Source organism: Syzygium oleosum, unplaced genomic scaffold (assembly GCF_021117445.2).
Source record: "Syzygium oleosum isolate NSW1041296 unplaced genomic scaffold, Sole_v2.1 Sole_v2.02, whole genome shotgun sequence".
In the NCBI taxonomy this organism is placed as follows: domain Eukaryota; kingdom Viridiplantae; phylum Streptophyta; class Magnoliopsida; order Myrtales; family Myrtaceae; genus Syzygium; species Syzygium oleosum.
The window spans coordinates 11,607,155-11,627,298 of record NW_026607486.1 but is presented as its reverse complement, the minus strand read 5'-3'; the positions used below and the strand labels follow the sequence as shown (position 1 = coordinate 11,627,298).

General features: G+C 41.1%; 2 protein-coding genes across 2 annotated transcripts; one reads left to right on the top strand and one right to left on the bottom strand.

Moving 5' to 3' along the window:
- The first annotated feature begins 12,421 nt into the window (after positions 1-12,421).
- Positions 12,422-15,519, top strand: LOC115681537 (probable flavin-containing monooxygenase 1). Its single transcript, XM_030605499.2, has 5 exons — positions 12,422-12,999; positions 13,187-13,424; positions 13,591-13,766; positions 14,055-14,413; positions 14,971-15,519. Exons 1-5 carry the CDS (start codon positions 12,559-12,561, stop codon positions 15,311-15,313), a joined length of 1,557 nt encoding a protein of 518 aa, XP_030461359.1. The 5' UTR covers positions 12,422-12,558; the 3' UTR covers positions 15,314-15,519.
- A 142-nt stretch (positions 15,520-15,661) lies between these two features.
- LOC115681538 (lysM domain-containing GPI-anchored protein 2) lies at positions 15,662-19,840 on the bottom strand. Its single transcript, XM_030605500.2, has 4 exons — positions 18,991-19,840; positions 17,014-17,134; positions 16,703-16,890; positions 15,662-16,139 (listed from the first exon to the last, which is right to left on the bottom strand). The coding sequence occupies exons 1-4, from the start codon at positions 19,658-19,660 to the stop codon at positions 16,039-16,041; spliced, it is 1,080 nt and encodes a 359-aa protein (XP_030461360.1). The 5' UTR covers positions 19,661-19,840; the 3' UTR covers positions 15,662-16,038.
- Positions 19,841-20,144: the final 304 nt, after the last annotated feature.

Below are 20,144 nucleotides of genomic sequence, written 5' to 3'. Positions count from 1 at the left end.
GATTGAGCAAAATTTAGGTGTCAACACCGGCAATGGTGGGGTCGGCCTTGCCTTGGCTAGGCGAGGCTCGACCTCACCTCGTCATTGGTAGGTGAGGGACCCAGAGACGGCGAGGCCGACCTTGCCATGGCTGAGCGAGGCCCAACCTCATCTAGCCAAGGGCGGACGAGGCTTGTCCTCGCTCGTGGCTGGCGAGGGTGAGCTTCGCCAGAGGTCGGCGAGGTCGACCTCACCAACCCTTACCTCTAGCCAAACAGGCTGGCGGGAAGACGTGTAAAAGAAAAATTTTAAAAATGATAAAATAATTTGAAAAAATATTTAAAAATTACCACGCCAATGTTAGTTGCACAACTAGCGCCAGCTAGTCAAAATTGGCCGGATGGACAGTATTGGCACAAATGCAAAAGGTGTAGGACTGAATTGACAAAATTGAAAGGTTCAGGACTAAATTGGAAAAACTACAATTGATTTAGAACTTTTTGTTCAATTTTCCCGAATTTATGGTATTATGTTCACTGGATCAGCAAGTGGAGGAACCCTAAATGCTAGAGTTTTGCCTTTAGGTTCAATGGGTTTCCTCTCATTGGAGAGACTCTTGAGCCTATCACTTCCGGTTACTCTCTTGATCTTCATCCATTCATAAATAAGAGATTTTCAGAGGGAAAAGTGTCAAAAAAGTCCTAAACATTTTGCATTGGTGCCAATTGAGTCATAAACCTTTTGTTTTTGTGCCAATTCAATCCTTCCGGCTAATTTTGGCTGGATTTTGCTGACATGGAAGCCGGCCGGTCGCCAGCACTAACGTGCACAACTTTTAATATTTTTTTGAATTTTCACTTTTTTTATTGTTTCTTTTTCTTTTTCTTTTTTTTCCTCCCCTACCCTCCCTCTAGCTAGCCTCACCGGCCACTGGTGAGACTCGCCCTCACTAGCGACGGCGAAGGTGAGCCTCGCCATGGCTAGGCGAGGCTCAAGCTCGCCAGATTCGACGAGGTCGTGTCTTGCCCAGCTGCCTGCGAGGGCAAGGGCGAGCCTCGCCCATCTGCCGGCAAGGGCGAATGCGAGGGCAGGCCTCGCCATGGCTGGGCAAGGCTCGACTTCGCCAAATTCAGTGAGGTCGGGCCTCGCCCAGCCGTCGGTGAGGCTTGAGCTCTCGCCAGAGGCTGCGAGGTCGCGGCCTCCGACAAGGGCGAGACACGACATCACCGGATCTGGCGAGGTTGAGCCTCGCCCCGCCCAGCCATGGCGAGGCTTGCCTTCATCGTTGCTAGCGAGGGCGAGCCTCGCCAGTGGCCGGCGAGGCTTGCCAGAGGCGAGGTCGACCTCCTCGCCGGCCTCTGGCCAGTTCGGTGATCAGCTGGATAAGGGAGGGTGGGGGAAGAAAAAAAAAGAAAAAGAAAAGAAAAGAAAAAAAATATTAAAAATTCAAAAAAATATATTAAAATATTATTAAAAATTGTTCACGTCAGCACCGGAGATTGGCCGCCCACCGGCCGGCTTCCACGTCAGCAAATCCGGCCAAAATTAGCCGGAAGGAGCAAATTGGCACAAAGACATTGCTAGAAGAGTGTATGCCTTTTTCAAAATCGATCAAAACTTTAACCAAACTGAGATAGTCTCTAGAGCTAAAGCTGTGCTGATAGGAAGAGAAGTCCAAATCCGATAGAGCTTTGGTTAGGGTTAAGTTTTGAGCGCTCATACCTCACGTCTCAAGAACCGAGATTGCTCCACGTAATGCTCATGTTAATCTGCACCGTTCGAAAGTGTAATCGTGCAGTTGAATTAACATCCGTGCATTTGGTCTCACACTTGCTTCTAATTTTGTTGGACGAGCACTTCTTTTTCACGGTCAAGCGCACACACCCAACATTCCCATCCACTTTCTCCTATATAACTACTATGTATATTACGTTCGTGTGTATGCAAAAAGAGAAGTTATATCTCTTTTGTAATTGTTCTCACCGAGGGAACTTCAAGGACCTATGGCGTAGGGCTTGGGTCGAGCCATTTGAACCCAATATCTCCCACTCGAATACGATGGACTCGACACAATGTCCGTGCTCATACATCCAGCATAGATATAATATCTATCATTCACAAGCAATTTCTACATAGAACAATCATACATGCATATTGGTCGAAAGACAGGGAGTGTATACCTTTTGCAAAATCGATCAAAACTTTAACCAAACTGAGATAGTCTCTAGAGCTAAAGCTGTGCTGATCTTCGTTATTGAATACCGGGAGGAGAAGTCGAAGTCCGGTAGAGCTTTCATTTGGGTTAAGTTTCGAGCGCTCGTACCTCACGTCTCAAGAACCGAGATTGCTTCACGTAATGCTCATGTTAATCTGCCGCTTCACGTAATGCTCATGTTAATCTGCGTCGCTTGAAACTGTAATTGCGCAATTGAATTGACATCTGTGCATTTGGTCTCACACTTGCTTCTAATGTTGTTGGATGAGCCCTACTTTTTCACGGTCAATCGCACACACCCAACACTCCCATCCACTTTCTCCGGTGTAACTACCATGTATATTACGTGCACGTGTATGCAAAAAGAGAAGTTATCTCTCTTTTGTAATTTTTCTCACCAAGGGAACTTCAAGGACCTATGGCGTAGGGCTTGGGTCGATCCATTATGAGCGGTCCAAGTTCAAATTAAACCTAACATCTCCCGCTTGAACATGATGGACTTAGCATAATCATTGTGCTCGTACATCCAGCATATATATAATATCTGTCATTCACAAGCAATTTCTACACAAATTAATCACATGAGCATATTGGTCAGAAGACCAAGAGTCTATCTGCATTTTATGTCGGCCAATTTTGAGGCTACCATAAGAGGTTAGGAAAATTGTCCAAAAAGTTCTAAGTCCATTTTACGTCAGCCAATTCAGCCCAAAGTCTCTAATTGTGCCCGTTTAATCCTGAATCTTTTAAGGATTTGCCAATATAGTCCTTATGACTAAATTTATTCGGAAATCACTAACGTAGACGTTTTTACAAATATGTTGAAGATTTTTTGGAATTTTTTATTAATATTGTTTTCTTCTTTTTACACAAAGCCAGTGGGGCTGTCAATGGGCAATGGCTCGCGAGCCCATGCCAGATCTAGTGAGGGCCACGACGGACATCAAGGTTTGGGACTAAATTAGTAAATGATCAAAAGGTTCAAGATTAAATTTGCACAATTGAAAGGTTTCAGGGCTGAATAGACCATCGTGTAATAGATTTAGGACTTTTCAGACAATCTTCCTTCGAGAGGTTTCATAGCCTCCAAAAACTCACCGGGTGGAGTTCAGGGATTAATTTCAATAATCACAAAGCGAACTCCCACTATCCCTTAGGTCGATAATTAGGCAAATGTGGTACAAATCACGACCTACAATGTTTTCGAGTTGGTGAACACAAAGGCACGTGTCTGCATGGCTATCTCATACTAGCTGGAAGAAGCTGTTGTCGTAGCAGGTCACGATACAAAGGTGACGACCACTCTACTCTGGCTTGATCATTTTGAATACTGCAATTGATTAACACCGACGCAACAAATCTTCTGATTAACGAGTACAATTAAGGAAACTAAGTTTAAAAAAAATCCCATCAACAGAAGAACGGGATCTTCGATGGGAGATCTCTGACTTTGCTCGGATTGTGCTACGCGTGCGAGTATTCTAAAGATTGGCATGAGCCGCGTGTCTGATTTCATGATGGTTTTTTTTGCCAAAAGAAAGGAAACGAGCGATGATACCACGTTGTTCCGACAGCAGAAAATGTTTCTCTAAAAGAGTTGAGGGCTTTTTTATTTTCCTAAGTGACGAGCAAAGAATACGAATCATTTGCTCACCTAAGGCTGTAGAGAAAGATTTAGTCGAGGGCTAGGAAGTGACTAGCACTAGGACTTTCCATTTGTGTCAAAAACAGTTCTTGCATGCAATGTCCATTTTATCGGATCGACTCGGCTTACTAATATAAAATGTCTAATCAAGTTCGTTTAGCATAAAATCCGATCAAAACTACTTAAATGATATCGGGGAATGTCCAATTGTGAGGTGGATACATATTGTCCGCGCGGATGCCCATCATCGATAGAAAACGGATGGGCAAATGGAAATATACAAAAAAAATAAAAAAATAAAAATTCACCATCATGCCACATGTTGAATGTTTGCCTCGGCGATATTTAAGATGTCATCCGAAGGCCCTATCGACTTGCTGAGTTTTGTGTCGGAGTGACTTGATTAGACATTTTGTGTGAATTGGAGAGTTTGGTTAGAATAATTGAAAGTATAAATATTTGATTAGAAATGTAATGAAAGTAAAGGGATGAAAGAAAAGTTGTTTAGAAATGTAACGAAAGTAAAGGGATGAAAGAAAAGTTGTTTAGAAATGTAATGAAAGTAAAGGGATGAATGTGAATATGTTAAATGCAGATAGCCAATTGAGTATTCATTAGGGATTGTTGAGACAACATAAACCCTGATAAAATTAGCTATTACAAAAAGATATTATTGATGAGTGCTCTCTAGTCACTTGTTAAGTATATTTTATTTGGAATAATTTAATTTCCAATGTATTGATCGTGCATAACACGAGATTTATCGGTGCATTGACAACTATATCGTTCACTTAATTGATTGCTTAACAAGTGCGCCTGTGGTTGATGTACTCATCAACAAGATCGTACAAAAGAAAATCTTAACTCGTCTCAAGACTTCTTGTTGTGTTGACCGCACATCTCAGGAACTTAAACAAAGAATTCACTATGCACGATTTAAGAAAACCGAAGAACTAAATGGAATGGAACTTATTTAAGTTTGCATCTCGTACTCTGGATCTACTTTAAGATTTGGCATTGATTTTTTTCTATTAACATCTTTTCTTTAATCCGTTTTCTATTAGCCTCTTCTTGTGTTGGCTATTGTATTCAAATATATAGTCACATGTACAGAGTTTCATAGTGTTGTGATGGGAGCCAGTTTTCTCGCATCTCGACAACGTCGCTACATGAGAGTCGTAGAAGGTTTCAGCAAGAGCATGATCATATACAGATTCTCCTTTCTTCCATCCTTACTCATTCTCTTTTGCTTTGCCAAGCCTAAAGCTTCTCTTTTAGCCTCATACAGGTTAAGTAGCACTGACACCGACACGTGACACGTGACACGCGATACGACACGACACGATACGCTGTCACGTCATTTTTCAAAAAATGAGAATTCCGACACGTTTATATTAAATATATATTTTTATATATACATGATAAATTATCATTTTTATAATTATTTTAATTAAATTAATTTAATTTAAATTCATAAATAAATACATAAATAATAAAAAGAGTGTCGGACGAGTATCGATGTCCGACACATTCGACATGATACGGAGGCTCCCGGAGAGTGGCTGTGCTTCCTAGCATACAGGTCCTGGTAAATTTTGGAGGCCAGCAATCGAAGGACGCAAATGAAGCCCCCCACCCACAAAAATTTAGCAGCATTTACATCTCATCTTGGGAATTGGGTCAGGATTAGATTTCGCTGGGAACGTAAAAGTCAAACGAAAAATGAATAAATAAACATTATCTTGCTCTGTCATATGATCTCACGTCGGTACGGGACTCAGATCTGCAATAATGGATCTTTTATGGATAAGTTCCCGGCCGTCGGCGACGCCACTTGTAGTGACATCAATGGACCACTTTCCTTTGCTCTTTTGGTCCCTTTTTCTCTTCGTTCTTGCTCGTGCATGGAATGATCACACGAAAAAGAGATAAAAAGAGCTCCGTTCATTTCGTGAAAAATATGATATTTTTAAAAAATATTATTTTAAAAAATAATTATATTTTTAGATGTTCGGTTGAAATTTGAAAAAGATTCGAAAAATATTTTCCATCATTCAGTATGAAAATCTGATTTGATTTTCTTCCTTGCACTCTTTTTAATATTTTTTTTTATTTTAAAAAATATTAAAAATTATCCAAGTCAGCGCTGGAGACTAACCGCCCACCAGCCGGCTTTCACGTCAGTAAAATCCGGCCAAAATTAACCAGAAGGATCGAATTGACACAAACACATTGCTAGAAGAGTGTATGCCTTTTGCAAAACCGATCAAAACTTTAACCAAATGGAGATAGTCTCTAGAGCTAAAGCTGTGCTGATAGGTGGAGAAGTCGAAGTCCAATAGAGCTTTGGTTAGGGTTAAGTTTCGAGTGCTCGTACCTCACGTCTCAAGAACCGAGCACGTAATGCTCATGTTAATCTGCAATGTTCGAAAGTGTAATCGTGCAGTTGAGTTAACATCGGTGCATTTGGTCTCACACTTGCTTCTAATTTTGTTGGACGAGCACTTCTTTTTCACGGCCAATCGCACACACCCAACATTCCCATCCACTTTATCCTATATAACTACTATGTATATTACGTGCATGTGTATGCAAAAAGAGAAGTTGTCTCTCTTTTGTAATTGTTCTCACCAAGGGAACTTGAAGGACCTATGGCGTAGGGCTTGGATCGAGCCATTTTGAGCGGTCCAAGTTCAAATTGAACCCAACATCTCCTACTCCAATATGATGGTCTCAACACAATCTCGGTGCTCATACATCTGGCATAGATATAATATCTATCATTCACAAGCAATTTCTACATAGAACAATCATACATGCATATTGGTTGAAAGACGGGGAATATATCTACATTAAACTTGCGTTTGTTAAGGTTATATAGAAGCCACGATAAACAATTTTACCGTACCATATACTTAAAAGGCATGCTTGACTTTAACATGCATTCGCAATTAGATCATTACCACTAAAGGTAAACATGACTGGCTAGCTGGTGAAAACATGTACTACTCTAACACAAACTGGTCTTCCTTTCCTACCAGAGTCTCTCCATCTTGTCCTGCTTGCTTTTCTAAAATGTCCCAAAGGTCGTATCATTCTTGACCAGAAAATGGTAAGTAGCGACTAAAGGCACAAGATTTTGAAACACACGGTTGAAATTTTGAGGCTGCTATGAGATGCTAGGAAAATTGTCCAAAAAGTCTTAGCCTATTATAAGTCGACCAATTCAGTCCCAAATCTTGCAATTATGCCAGATTAATCTTAAACCTATTGTAAGGTGGCCAATTCAGTCCTAAACTTTTTGACTAATTACCAATTTAGTCTGAAATCTTTTAACGATTTGCCAATGTAGTCATTTCTGACTAAATTTATCTGAAAATCACTAACGTTGACACTTTTGCAAATTTGTTTAAAATTTTTCTGAATTTTTTATGAATTTTTTCTTTTTTCTTTTCTTTTTATTTTCTTCTTTTTACACAGAGCAGGTAGGGCTGCCGCCACTAGGCGAGCCACGACCACTAGGCGAGAGTGAGGGCTCATGAGCCCTTGCCAGATTCGGCAAGGGTCACAACGCCCTCGCCCAGTGTCTGACGGGGCCGTTGGCCCTTGGCCCAACTAACCTTGAGTAAAAAGTAAGGAAAAAAAGCAAAAAAGGTAAGGAAAAAAGAAAAAAATCATAAAATTAAAAAAAATTACAAAGATCTCAGTGATTTCCAGTCAAAATTAACCAGAATGACTATATTGGCAATTCCTTAAAAGGTTCAAGACTAAATTGACAAATGATCAAAAGGTTTACGACTAAATTGGTAAAATTGAAAGATTTATAACTGAATTGACCGTCGTATACTAGGTTTAGAACTTTTTGGACAGAGGTTTTTATAACCTCCATAAACTCACGCATTGGGAGTTCAGGGATTAATTTCAATAATCACAAAGCGAACTCCCACTCTCCCTTAGATCGATAATTAGGCATGTGTGGTACGAATCAAGTGCTCGTGCTCCAATGTTTTTGAGCTGGCGAACACAAACCCACGTGTCTGCATGGCTATCTCGTACTAGCTGGAAGATGCTGTTGTTGGTCACAAAACAAAGGTGACGACCGCTCTACTCTGGCATTATCATTTTTAATACTGTAATTGATTACTACCGACGCAACAAATCTTCTAATGAATGAGCATAATTGAGGAAACTAATTAAAAAAGACAAAGGGGGATCTTCGATGGGAGATCTCTGGCTTTGCTCGGAACGTGCTGTGCGTGCGAGTATTCTAAAGATTGGCATGAGATCCGTGTCTGTTTTCATAATGTTTATGTAAAAAGAAAGGGTTAATACCACGAAAAATTTCAAACTGGTACATTTGTAATAACTTTATCCAAAATTAATTTTTTTATCACAAAAAACCCTCAAACTGGTACACATTTGATAAATTTACCTCAAACTAATTATTTGACCATAAAAAACCTCAAACTGGTACACCTATGACAAATTTACACTCTGTAAGTTTCTGTTAAATTGGATTAATACTACGAAAAATTTCAAACTGGTACACCTGTGACGAATGAAGGGTAAAACCCCAAACCGGTACACCCGTCAACTGCTGCATGTCGTCCGACTCAGTAAATTGATAGTAAAATTTAACGAAAATTAACGGAGGGTAAATTTGTCACATGTGTACCAGTTTGAGATTTTTTGTGGTCAAAAAATTAATTTAGAGTAAATTTGTCACAAACATACTAATTTAGAATTTTTCGTGATATTAAGTTATTAACCCAAAAAGAAAACAAACAAGCGATAATACCACGTTGTTCCAACAGCAGAAAATGTTTCTCTAAAAGAGTTGACCCCTTTTTATTTTCCTTAGTGACAAGCAAAGAATATGAATTATTTGCTCACCTACGGCTTCAGAAAAAGATTTAGTCAAGGGTCACGAAGTGACTGGCACTAGGACCTTCCATTTGTGTCAAAGACAATTCTTGCATGTAATGTCAATTTTTCCGATCGATTCAGTTTATTTACATAAAATGTCTATTCGAGTTCATTTAGCACAAAATCCGATCAAAACTACCGAAATGATGCCGGAGAATAGCTAATTGTGAGGTGGATACATATTGCCTGCGCGGACGCTGGCCATCCATAGAGAACGGATTGGCGAATGGAGATATACAAAAAAAGATAAAATTAAAAATTCACCATCATGCCTCATGTTGAATGTTTGCTTAGGCAATGTTTAAAACGTCATCCAAAGGCCCCGTTGGCCGGATTTTCTGAGTTTATTGTCGCAATGACTTGATTAGACATTTTGTGTGAATAGGAGGGTTTAGTTAGAATAATTGAAAGTATAAATACTTGATTAGAAATGCAATGAAAGTAAAGGGATGAAAGAATAGTTGTTTAGAAATGTGATGAAAGCAAAGGGATGAAAGTGAATACGTCAAATGCAAAAAGCCTAGGGAGTATTCATTAGGGATTGTTGGGACAACATAAACCCTGATAAAATTAGCTATCACAAAAATACATTATTAATGAGTGCTCTCTGGTTATTTGTTAAGTATATTTTATTTGGAATAATTTAATTTCTAATGTATTGATTGTGCGTAACACGATACATATCGGTGCATTGACAACTATATTATTTACTTAATTGATTGCTTAACGAGTGCGCCTGCAATTGATGTACTTATAACAAGATCGTACGAAAGAAAATCTTAACTTGTCTCAAGACTTCTTGTTGGGTTTACTGCCCATCTAAGGAACTTAAACAAAGAATTCACTATGCACGATTTAAGAAAATCGAATAATTAATTGGAATGGACCTTTTTTAAGTTTGCACCTCGTACTCTGGATCTACTTAAGATTCTGCATTAATTTTTTTCTATCAACTTCTTTTCTTTAATCTGTTTTCTATTAGCTTCTTCTTTTTATATAGTCCTACGTACATATAGCTTCATAGCCGGGCGGTGAGAACCGGTTTTCGCGCATCTCGACAACTTCGAGATAATCTTATCTATAATAGATTTATTGTTGCAGAGCAATAATGTTTGATTTTTTTTTTATTTTTTCATTTGACTTTTATGTTCCCAACAAATCTAATCCCGACCCATTTCCGAAGATGAGATGTAAATGTTGCTAAAAAAAATCAAACATTATTGCTCTGCAATAATAAATCTATTATAGATAAGATCCGGGCCGGATCCGATGCCACTGGTAATGACATCGACGGGCCACTTTCCTTTCCTCTTTTTGTACTTTTTTATGTTCTTATTTTTGTTGTTTTCAACAACCCCCTTTCACCCTAGGTGCAGGATACTATTATGCAAGCCTTACTCGATAGTAACCAGCGGAAGCTGATATGGTGTCTACTTTCACCACCCAAAGTCCCCCTAAGTCCCTCTTGTAGATTTTTCTTCCCTAGGGGGAGGGAATACGGGGTGTTGCAGGGGTCTCCCATCCCAGGCAGGATCTCCCCGCAATTAAACCCCTTGAGCCTTTTAAAGACTTGCTCGGGTCTAAAAGGACGTAAGTGGAGTCCCCCACCCACAAAAATTTAGCAGCATTTACATCTCATCTTTGGAAATGGGCCGGGATTAGATTTTGTTGGGAACATAAAAGTAAAATGAAAAAATAAAAAAAATCAAACATTATTGCTCTGCAATAATAATCTAGGGATAAGCGCATTAGAAATCCTAAAACTTATCACGAAAGTCCAATTGAGTCCTAAAACTTTCAAAAAGTGCAATCAAGTCCTAAAACTTGTCATGAAAATGCAATCAAGTTCTAAAACTTTCAAAAAGTGCAATCGAGTACTAAAACTTATTGCGAAAGTGCAATTGAGTTTTAAAACTTTTAAATAGTGCAATCAAAAGAATAACTTAATTGGACTAACTTAGTAAGTTTTAAGACTTGACTGCACTTTTTGAAAGTTTTAGAACTTAATTGTATTTTGATGACAAGTTTTAGGACTTTCAATACACTTATTCCATAAATCTATTATCGATAAGATTTGGGCCGGATCCGATGCCACTGGTAATGACATTGATGGGCCACTTTCCTTTCCTCATTTCGTTGTTTTTATGTTCTTGTTTTGTGCCTAGAATGATCGCATGAAAAGAGACGAAATCTATCTTTAAAAAATAAAGAGACGAAAGATATGGGAGACAGCGATTTATTTCCTTCAACCAGGGGTGTCTCCCGAATCCTTGGTGTGGTTGAAGGACTACCTCACTAGGAAATAGGAGCCGAAGCTCCGATTGAGGCCACCCTGCCTGTCCAAATGCATATATTTGGCGGGCTGATAAGACTGTGTTCTTTATTTTAATGTGCCGGTGTCCATACACTCAGCCCTCTCAATTGGAGAGAAAGTTTTTCTTCCCTCTCCCCAAGGAATACTCTTGAATTTATCGTCTTAGAGTTCAGACGAAGCAATTTAAGAACATACTCAGATCCAAAGACGAAAGATATGCAAGACAGCGACATATTTCTAAGGAAGATGAGATTGGTTAAAGAACTACGAGATTTCTCTGTCTCTTGTATTCATATGATCTCTCGCAAGGAATTTCTAACATGGTATTAGAACCGGGCTTCCGCATCCTTCATACCCCGGGTTTTCGTGCACATGTGGCTCCCTGTTCTTCTATACCACGTGCCTTCTTATGTACAATTTCAATCCGATTTGCACTTAAAATGAGGTGTTAAAGTACGATCCTATATTACTTGATTATTGAGTTCGATTGCGCTTTATAAATATATCGTCTTTCTCTTTGTAACAGTTTAAGTTTTTTCATTGGGCTTTTTGACAAGAGTCTTGAGCTCAAGGTTTCACTTTATGGAGTCAAATTTATTCTCCCGGCAAAGGATATACTCCATACACAGTATTATCGGAGTAAATCATGAAAGCAAAGCAAACATAGGTCTTACCAAATTGACATGAGACGTATAACCTAGAAGTACTCATCCATGATATTGGTGCATGCTCATTCAAGCCAAAAGTGTTCTATAATGATTAAGTTCGCATTTGGAATTATAACCCAGGTGTGTTTGCTTGAATGAAAGAATTTTTCAGTAAATTATTTTTCGAAACCTTCACAGGTTTGGTTTGCTGCAAATGATCAGGCAACGGAAAATCATTTACTGTTAAAGAAAATATGCAAGTTTAAAGTTAGGAAATTCATGTGTAAAATGATCCTTCGATGGAAAACTATTTATGGTCAAAGAAAATATGCATGCTTAAAATTAAGAAAATGAATTTGAAAAGAAAAAAAATATTTTTTCTGGAAAATGATTTCTCGGAAGATATTTTCCTTTAAATGAAGTTTCCCGAAACAAACACGCCATTTTTATTAAAATATTTTAAATAAAACTATTGTGGATCATTAGACAGTTTGCTGTGCACTCGACAGATTCAATATGATTTTTCTAAAGGTACAAAGTGATATTAGTTGAGAGGTTGGTTCAAATACGATAGCTGCGATACGTGTTGAAATTTAGGCACATAATGTTCCATATGTTGTCCTAATGTTGGACCGAGCATTGGTAAGCCAAGCGAAACACGTCAAGTCACTTTTCCCTGAAGAACTGTTTCCTGAGAAACGAACTGGCAGACGAGTGGCTTGGTTTCGGATCAACCCCTCTTCGGTGGCATCTCGCCGAACATCATTAGACCTCTGACTATATATATACGCAAGTTCTCTCCACATCATGAAAAGCCATATGAGCAAGTAGGATGGAGACGAAAAAGATAGCCATAGTTGGTGCTGGGATCAGTGGCCTCCTAGCCTGCAAATACACCCTCTCAAAGGGTCACCAGCCCATTGTCTTTGAGTCCCAAACTGGCATCGGAGGGGTCTGGACGAAGACTGTGGAGACCACAAGGCTCCAGACACCCAAACCAGCCTACCAGTTCTCGGACTTCCCGTGGCCGGACTCGGTCACCGAGGATTTCCCCGATGCACATCAAGTTCTCGAGTATGTCGAGTCGTATGCCCGGCACTTCGACCTGCTTAAGCACATCAAGTTCGGCACCAGGGTCCTTAGCATCGGGTATGATGGGCCGCCTGGCGAGGCGATGCCGTCCTGGAGCCTGTGGGGTGGCGACGGCGGGCCGTTCTGCTCAGGCGGGAAGTGGAAGATCAGAGTGCAGGATTGTCTGGGCCTTCAAACTGTGGTATAGTATGCCTTCTGTTGTTGCATAATTGGCAGCTACTCTTCTTAGTGCAGTTTCATGTTACTGTCTCGTGCCAATACCAATTCAGACCGGCAATCCGATGCAATTTTCATTTCCATTTTGGGTTAATGATTGCTTGGTAGCGATTTCCTAGTTTTTACACTTGACCATCAAATGACAATGACAGACATATGAAGTGGACTTTGTGATCCTTTGCGTCGGGCGATTCAGTGACATCCCGAACGTACCGGAGTTTCCACCAAACAGAGGCCCCGAGGCGTTCCATGGCAAGGTGATCCACTCCATGGACTACGCAGCTATGGACTACCAAGCTGCGAAGGAGTTCGTCAGAGGCAAGAGAGTGGTGGTCGTCGGGCTGCAGAAATTCGCATTGGACATTGCCATGGAGTGCTCAACCGTTAATGGTAAGTGCGGAACACCTGAATCCCGACATCCCTTCTGGTAAACTGGAGCCTAGTCGGGGCGGCGTTACATTTTCTTCACCTTGTGCAAGCCACTCCTCCGGCTCCAGCATTTTGACAAGTGCGGATTCGTGGTGACTTCGTTTGTGTTGAAATTTTTTTCCTGCAGGAGTGGAGCGACCTTGTACAGTGTTGTACAAAACGGAACACTGGAACGTGCCGGATTATCAACCGTGGGGCGTGCCTCTCGCACTTCTCTACCTCACCCGCTTCTCGGAGCTCCTTGTGCATAAGCCCGGAGAGGGCTTGTTGCTGAGCCTCTTGGCCACAGTTTTATCACCCCTGGTACACAGCGAGATAAATAAATCTCTTCCAACTTCTCATCACATTGAATTGTCTTATTCCAAACGAATGTGGTTTGTCCACTTACAGCAATATAGGTGCCTTCTTATTTAGAGCTGCAAGGGGAATTTGTTTCCCAGCCAGTAATTTTGGTCACAGAAACTTGGATTCAAAATTATTCACATGGAGTAATAAAGTTGGATTCGGAATTATTCCGATTTAGTGCGTCATATGATTAAATCCATTAGCTGTTACATGCTGTTCACGTAATATTGTCCACTTCAATAACAGAGATGGGCGGTTTCCAAGTTCGTCGAAAGCGACATAAAGCGAAAGCTTCCGTTGAAGAAGTTCGGGATGGTGCCGAAACACAGTTTCCTTCAAGAAATCAGCTCCTGCTTGATCTCGACAGTACCCAAAAACTTCTATGACAGAGTGGAAGAGGGAAGCATAATCTTGAAGAAGGCCCCAGGATTCAAATTCTGCAAGAACGGGATTTCGATAGATGGAGAGGTTGAGCCTCTGGATTCAGACTTGGTCATCCTCGCGACTGGGTTTAGGGGCGAAAAGAAGTTCATAGAAGTGTTTGAGTCGGAACTGTTTCGGGACAGCTTATCTGGACCTCCCACTTCAATAGTTCCACTATACAGGTATTGCCAAGAACTCCCCTCCTGCTAAAAGCTAATCTGGTTCTTGTGTCCTGGGTTCTTATAGAGATTTAGGTGCATTTGGTTTTGGGAATGATTTTGGTCTTCATTTGAAGTGAAAATTTGTCTACTTATTTGTCCTTTTTTTCTAGGAATGTCTTTGGTTTCTCATTATTCATCTCAACACTTTTTTTCTGGGAATGTCTTTGGTTCTGATTTGTCCTAATATATATTCTCAATACTTCTGGTCTTTCTTTGGCAGAATAAATAGACATTCCGAGACCTCCCTCGCAAAATATCATTTTCCTTCTTGTTTTACTGGGAAACTCGCGAATTCTTCTTGATCGATTGTTTTTTGTTTCCCGAAAGACACAGAACTTAAAAGTTGTCGAGTGCATTTTCCTACAAGTTGCCTTTACAATAAAAAATTGTAGTCGGAAACTTTAAAGCATGAAACTGCGCAGATTTTGCTGTGGAAAATTCAGCAAAAAGATGAGTAGCCTGTGTTATTTCTCTATAGTTATTGGCTCGGACTCAATTATGTGATCCCATTCAATCAGGGAATGCATTCATCCTCGGATTCCCCAAGTAGCAGTGATCGGGTTCTCGGAAAGCATAGCAAACCTGTACACGTCGGAGATACGGTGCCGGTGGCTAGCTGAGCTCCTCGCCGGTACGTTCAAGCTACCTTCCATTAAGAAGATGGAGGAGGATATAGAAGAGTGGCACAAATACATAAAGCGATCTTCAGGTCAATACTGCAGAAGATCATGCATTGCTGCACTGCACATTTGGTACAATGATCAACTGTGCAAGGATATGGGATGGAATCCTAAGAGAAAGAAGGGATTCTTTGCTGAGCTGTTTGAGCCTTATGGCCCAACAGATTATGTCTCTCCATGAAGATAAAATGTGTGCATCGTCATATTTCCCCTTTGTATTCCAGGTTCAGCAATTTTTCTTCCCCTTCTCTTACTGATGTGAAGTCATAATTTGCACTAAATAATCTATGATTGTATGATGAACTTTTTTTGGAGCACAAGAATTCTAGTTTGCCCTAAATTTGTGGATACGGCCATTGATCTACAACCTCAAAGCGACTCCTGCAATGAGATACGATTCAATCAAAGTTTTTCATCGCTTTAAGTCGTATGATCCTTCCATGACTGAAATGAATTAAAGGTGTAGACATATGATGGAGAGGAGAAATTGAAATCATCGAGCACTTCGCATATGAGCCAAAGAAAGAAATTGAAGAGGAAAATTGCATATGTTGCTATTGCAGAAAATGATTAAAGAAAAAAATCGCGAGTCTGGACACATTGGCGACAACGACATCGAATTCTCAAAGGCATAATAGAGTTTCAACATTGCACAACTCCAAGCCATCTAACTTAGCAAACAATAAAACTCCTAGCCATCTAAGAATGGAACCCAAAAAAAGAAGAATCGAATTTTTCCATCAGAACGTGGGAAGGTACAATTTTATGGAACAGAAGCGCCCAAAGATAAAACAGGCACCTGACATTTCTGTGACATGTGCAACACTTACAGACATACCGGCGTGCATCGAAGGCAATAGGCATACAAGTAAGCATCGAGGGCAACAGTCTCTGATATAAATGTCCTCACTGAATATGATGGAAAGAGAGCAGGGGCAAGATCAAAATCAGGAAGAAGTTCCAGCTAAATGCCCGAAAACTGTCCTTCATGGCGAAGCTATTTGAAACTGTTAACAAAACAAGCCCCAAAATATTAGGAAACTGTAGGTAGCGGACTACACGTCACAATGACAGACGTTCCAGTAATTTACAGAGGAAGAAGTACAAAAAGTAAACAACTCGACCTTATTGATACCAGTCAGGCATAGGGATAGCCAACAATTCCACAAAACAATTGATTCCAGCAGCAAGTTCCATCATTTTTAGCTCACGGGTGAAATCTTATGTTATATTTTGGCAAATCTAAAGAGATGCAGTGCATCGCAAGAGAAAAAACTTATGGCCATAGTGTATACCCAAAAACAATGCAAACAAAGCTCCAGACAGAGGCTTTTGCATCAACTTGGGAAAAAGTACAGTTCAGTACTTTTGTCGAAATATTTCAATTTTTTCCATCTTTTATAGTAAAACCTTGAAGTAAAAATCAAGAATCAAATTAAGAATAACAGGTATATTAAAATGTTATATAGCTTTTAGTAGGCTATTCGAAAGAAATGCAAACTATGGGATAGGTGAAGCGATCTCTTCATCAAGTTCATTTTCATAATCTTCATGAATTTCGAGTATGTACCTGGACAAGTGGTATCGGTGACAAGTGCTGTCAAAATAGTCTGGTTAGTATAACCAGCATAGGCACAGGTTGTGCGGTTACAGGATGTCGAAGTTGAGTTGCCCAGGTATAAATTTGAACCCTCACATTGCATTGAGGGGCAGAGCGACCAATTAGACGGCTTAAGCTGGGATGGCTGGCAATGTAATCTGTTCATGTATAGGGAAATGAATCATAAATTCTGAGAGATTGATTGGAAAGAGAAGAATTACGGGAAGGTTGTCCACAAGAATGACGTGGATCTAAAGATATTCTAGAACAATAATACTGACGTCCAGTTATTTGCTGCATCACAGGTGCACATCACACAATTGTTAGCGGTGAAGACATAATTTCCATTAGCAACGCGTAAATAGGAGTCCAGCGAATCATTCCTTATTGCAGATGCACAAGCTGCATACATAATCAGAGAATTCATCAGTATTTCTGTTAAAGATTGGAGTACAAGATTACCGAAAAAAATCAAGCTTACTATGTTGAAACAATGGAAAAAGCACAGGCGGGAAGCATCACAAACTATCTATAGGACATCTGGCAACTGAATCTTAAATCGTAATGTCGGTGGGTCATGAACTATCAAAATGGCATCTGGCAGTTAAATCTTAAATCAAAATGGTGGTAGGTCATTAAGCTTAAAAGTATCGATCAGAATTGCCAATTCATAGAACTATGCTAATGTTATGTAGAACAAGAATCTTTGTACAGAGTCTGACCAACAAGCATAATGTGGCAAATAAGGGGGAGATTAGATTGTCATACTGTCTGCATTGATTATCAATCGTCAAAGAAAGTTAAAGCCAATTGCTGCCATTGTTAAGCCATCAACCTTTTCAAGAGAGAATCATAGAGCTGAACTCTTGAACGGAAACAAGCCAACAGAACTGTTCTTGGCAGAGAACTGCGTCATGTGGAGAACCACTTTTGCACATTCATGCATCACCACTTGGATTTTGAGTTAAACTAGATCTTCGATGTTAAAGACTTAGTAGAACTGGGTCAAGTAAAAAATGGGGCCTCTTTAGACTGTCCCAACTCCCTCTCTCCTCTCTCTGTTTTCCTCCACTAAACTTCCATAATTAGAAGCAATAGCCAAATTTCAGACAAGCTCTTGAAAATCTCTTCCTAAAGGAGAAGCTATGTAAGGACTCAACTGCCCTATAGGAAAATATCTCTGGACAATGACTTACTAGAAGGAAAACCCAGATAAAAAAGTGCCTTCAACAAGATGTGATGTCGTTATAACCTTCTTAAGATAAAAACAAAAAGATATGAACCAGATATCACATCCTTAATTTCGATGACATCAAAGAGACAATGACCAAAGAAAACTATTAAATCAAGGAGATACAAGTTACAACCACTTCAAGATTATATAGGATATCATATAGTTCTATTTTATTTCTGGACAGTTCCTACATGTGGTTAGATCAGATTTTGACTAGGGACCACACAACAGCTGAATCGTTTGCAGCTCACTAGTAGCCAGCATCATTCACGCAGATCACATGGTGGGAGGCACCGCAAGGCCCCACCATTGTTGTCTACCAAGTCGTAGGTCTACCCTATAATTCTATCAATAAATCTAATCAGTCAGACCCAATTATGAAGCGAATCAATCCAAAAACTCAAAGATACATCGAATCTCCACCCTGATTAGCAGCCAAACTCACTGGCAGATCCTCCAAGCAAGATCAATGCATGGAAATCAAAAGCACAAGCAGAAAACCTCACGCACCAAGTCCTATCCAATTTTCTTCTACCCTGTACGACACTCGCGTATCTCAAAGTATCACCACTGTTGATGCATGTCTCATTTACAAACATTTCATCCCCAATCTTTAACCCCCTCAATCTGAAAAGGCAGTTCATGTCTCACCACAATTACCCATCTAAGATTCTGAGGAATATCCCCTTAAACAGTGCATTGCATAAGGAAGAGCTCTCCAACCAAATACGATCTGAACCACTCAATCCGGTGCAGTCCACCCCTTTTGAGAGGAACATCAAGAGGAACAATCCCACTACTTTCTTTCTATGATAATGCAAAGTGGGTCCTACCCACACCACACTCTCTCTCCTTCACCACATCATGACAACAGCTAAAATCCAGCAACAAAAACAAAAAGGCCAATTCAAGAAAAGTCCCTTTCAAGTCTTCACTCTTGAGACTCACAAGGAAGGTTTCAAAACCATATGGCAATAATAAATGAATAAATGACTAAGTAAATGTAAAAAAAAAAGGCAGGAACCTTCGAGAGGAACATCAAGAACCTGCCCGGCCTGAAGGCTCTGAACGTCCGCGATCCCGTTGATGGCTATCAGCGTGCTCTGAGACACGTTGAACTCCGTCGCGATCGCCGCCACGGAGCTCCCGGCGGCCACGACGTGCGCGTAGTGGACCACCTCCTGGCCGTCCACGTCGTCGCAGCTGCAGGGCAAGGGGACCCACAGCTTCTGCCCCACCACGATGAAGCTCGCATTGGGGAGCCCGTTCGCTTGCTGGATGTCCTGATAGACGAGCAGGTTGGAGAAAACCTCGCGGGCAATGTGGTCCAGCCCGTCGCCGCTCCGGACAGTGTACACGGGGCGCCGGTTGGAGACGCCGGTGCCGTTGGAGCAGGAGCAGTTGAAGGGGACGGCGACGGTCTGCTGCGCGCCGACGGTGGCGTTGGGGGGCGTGGAGAGGGGGAGGTTGTTGGCGCCGAGGATGGAGCGGAGGTGCTTGACGCCGAAGAGGGCTTGGACGGCGGCGAGGGTGGTGGCGTTCGGGGACACGTAGCCGGCGATGGACAGGCACGTGGCGGCGGCGGCGGAGGAGGAGGAGTTGGAGCAGTTGAAGCCCAACGGGGTGGAGGGAGGGAGCAGGGAGCAGAGGAGGAGGAGGAGGAGGAGGAGGAGCGCCGCCTCAGAGGAGCCCATTGCTGCGGCGGCGGCGGCGGCGCTGGTGGTGGTTGAGGAGAGGAGACAAATTTCGAAAGTTTTGAGTCGGACTCGTGCCCGCTTTGTTTGATTCCTCTGACGCGGTTTTGAAAGGTTCTTCTGCTTTGAAAATTTTTCTCGAGTGCTCGTGTCAAGGCATCGCACGTGATCTGCTCCATACTTTTCCCTAAGGAAATTCAAAAACCGTTCCGCGTTTAACATTTTTTCGCCGTGTTTTCCTTTCTCTTTTCCCCGCTTGGGAATTTTATTGACGTGACCCGTGAAATTGATGACATGGACCGTCGAGTTTTTTTTTATGAGACGCGACATGGATGTCTGCGTCAATGACATTGAAAATCGAGAAACAGGCATGGTGACCTTAACCGTAAACCAACCCGGGTCCAAACCCTTGAGAGACCCTTCCCACCAACCCATAGGCTATGGTCACGGACCTTGTGGTGGTGTAATAGTCTGGTTTTTTTTT

Coding starts and splice junctions, on each gene's coding strand:
- LOC115681538 (XM_030605500.2), bottom strand. CDS start 19,660: ATGGGCTCCTCTGAGGCGGCGCTCCTCCTCCTCCTCCTCCTCCTCCTC. Junction 17,135..18,990: donor TCTTGATGTTCCTCTCGAAG/GTTCCTGCCTTT, acceptor TTATGTATGCAG/CTTGTGCATCTGCAATAAGG. Junction 16,140..16,702: donor CACCGATACCACTTGTCCAG/GTACATACTCGA, acceptor TTTTGTTAACAG/TTTCAAATAGCTTCGCCATG.
- LOC115681537 (XM_030605499.2), top strand. CDS start 12,559: ATGGAGACGAAAAAGATAGCCATAGTTGGTGCTGGGATCAGTGGCCTC. Junction 13,767..14,054: donor CCACAGTTTTATCACCCCTG/GTACACAGCGAG, acceptor CTTCAATAACAG/AGATGGGCGGTTTCCAAGTT. Junction 14,414..14,970: donor TCAATAGTTCCACTATACAG/GTATTGCCAAGA, acceptor CCATTCAATCAG/GGAATGCATTCATCCTCGGA.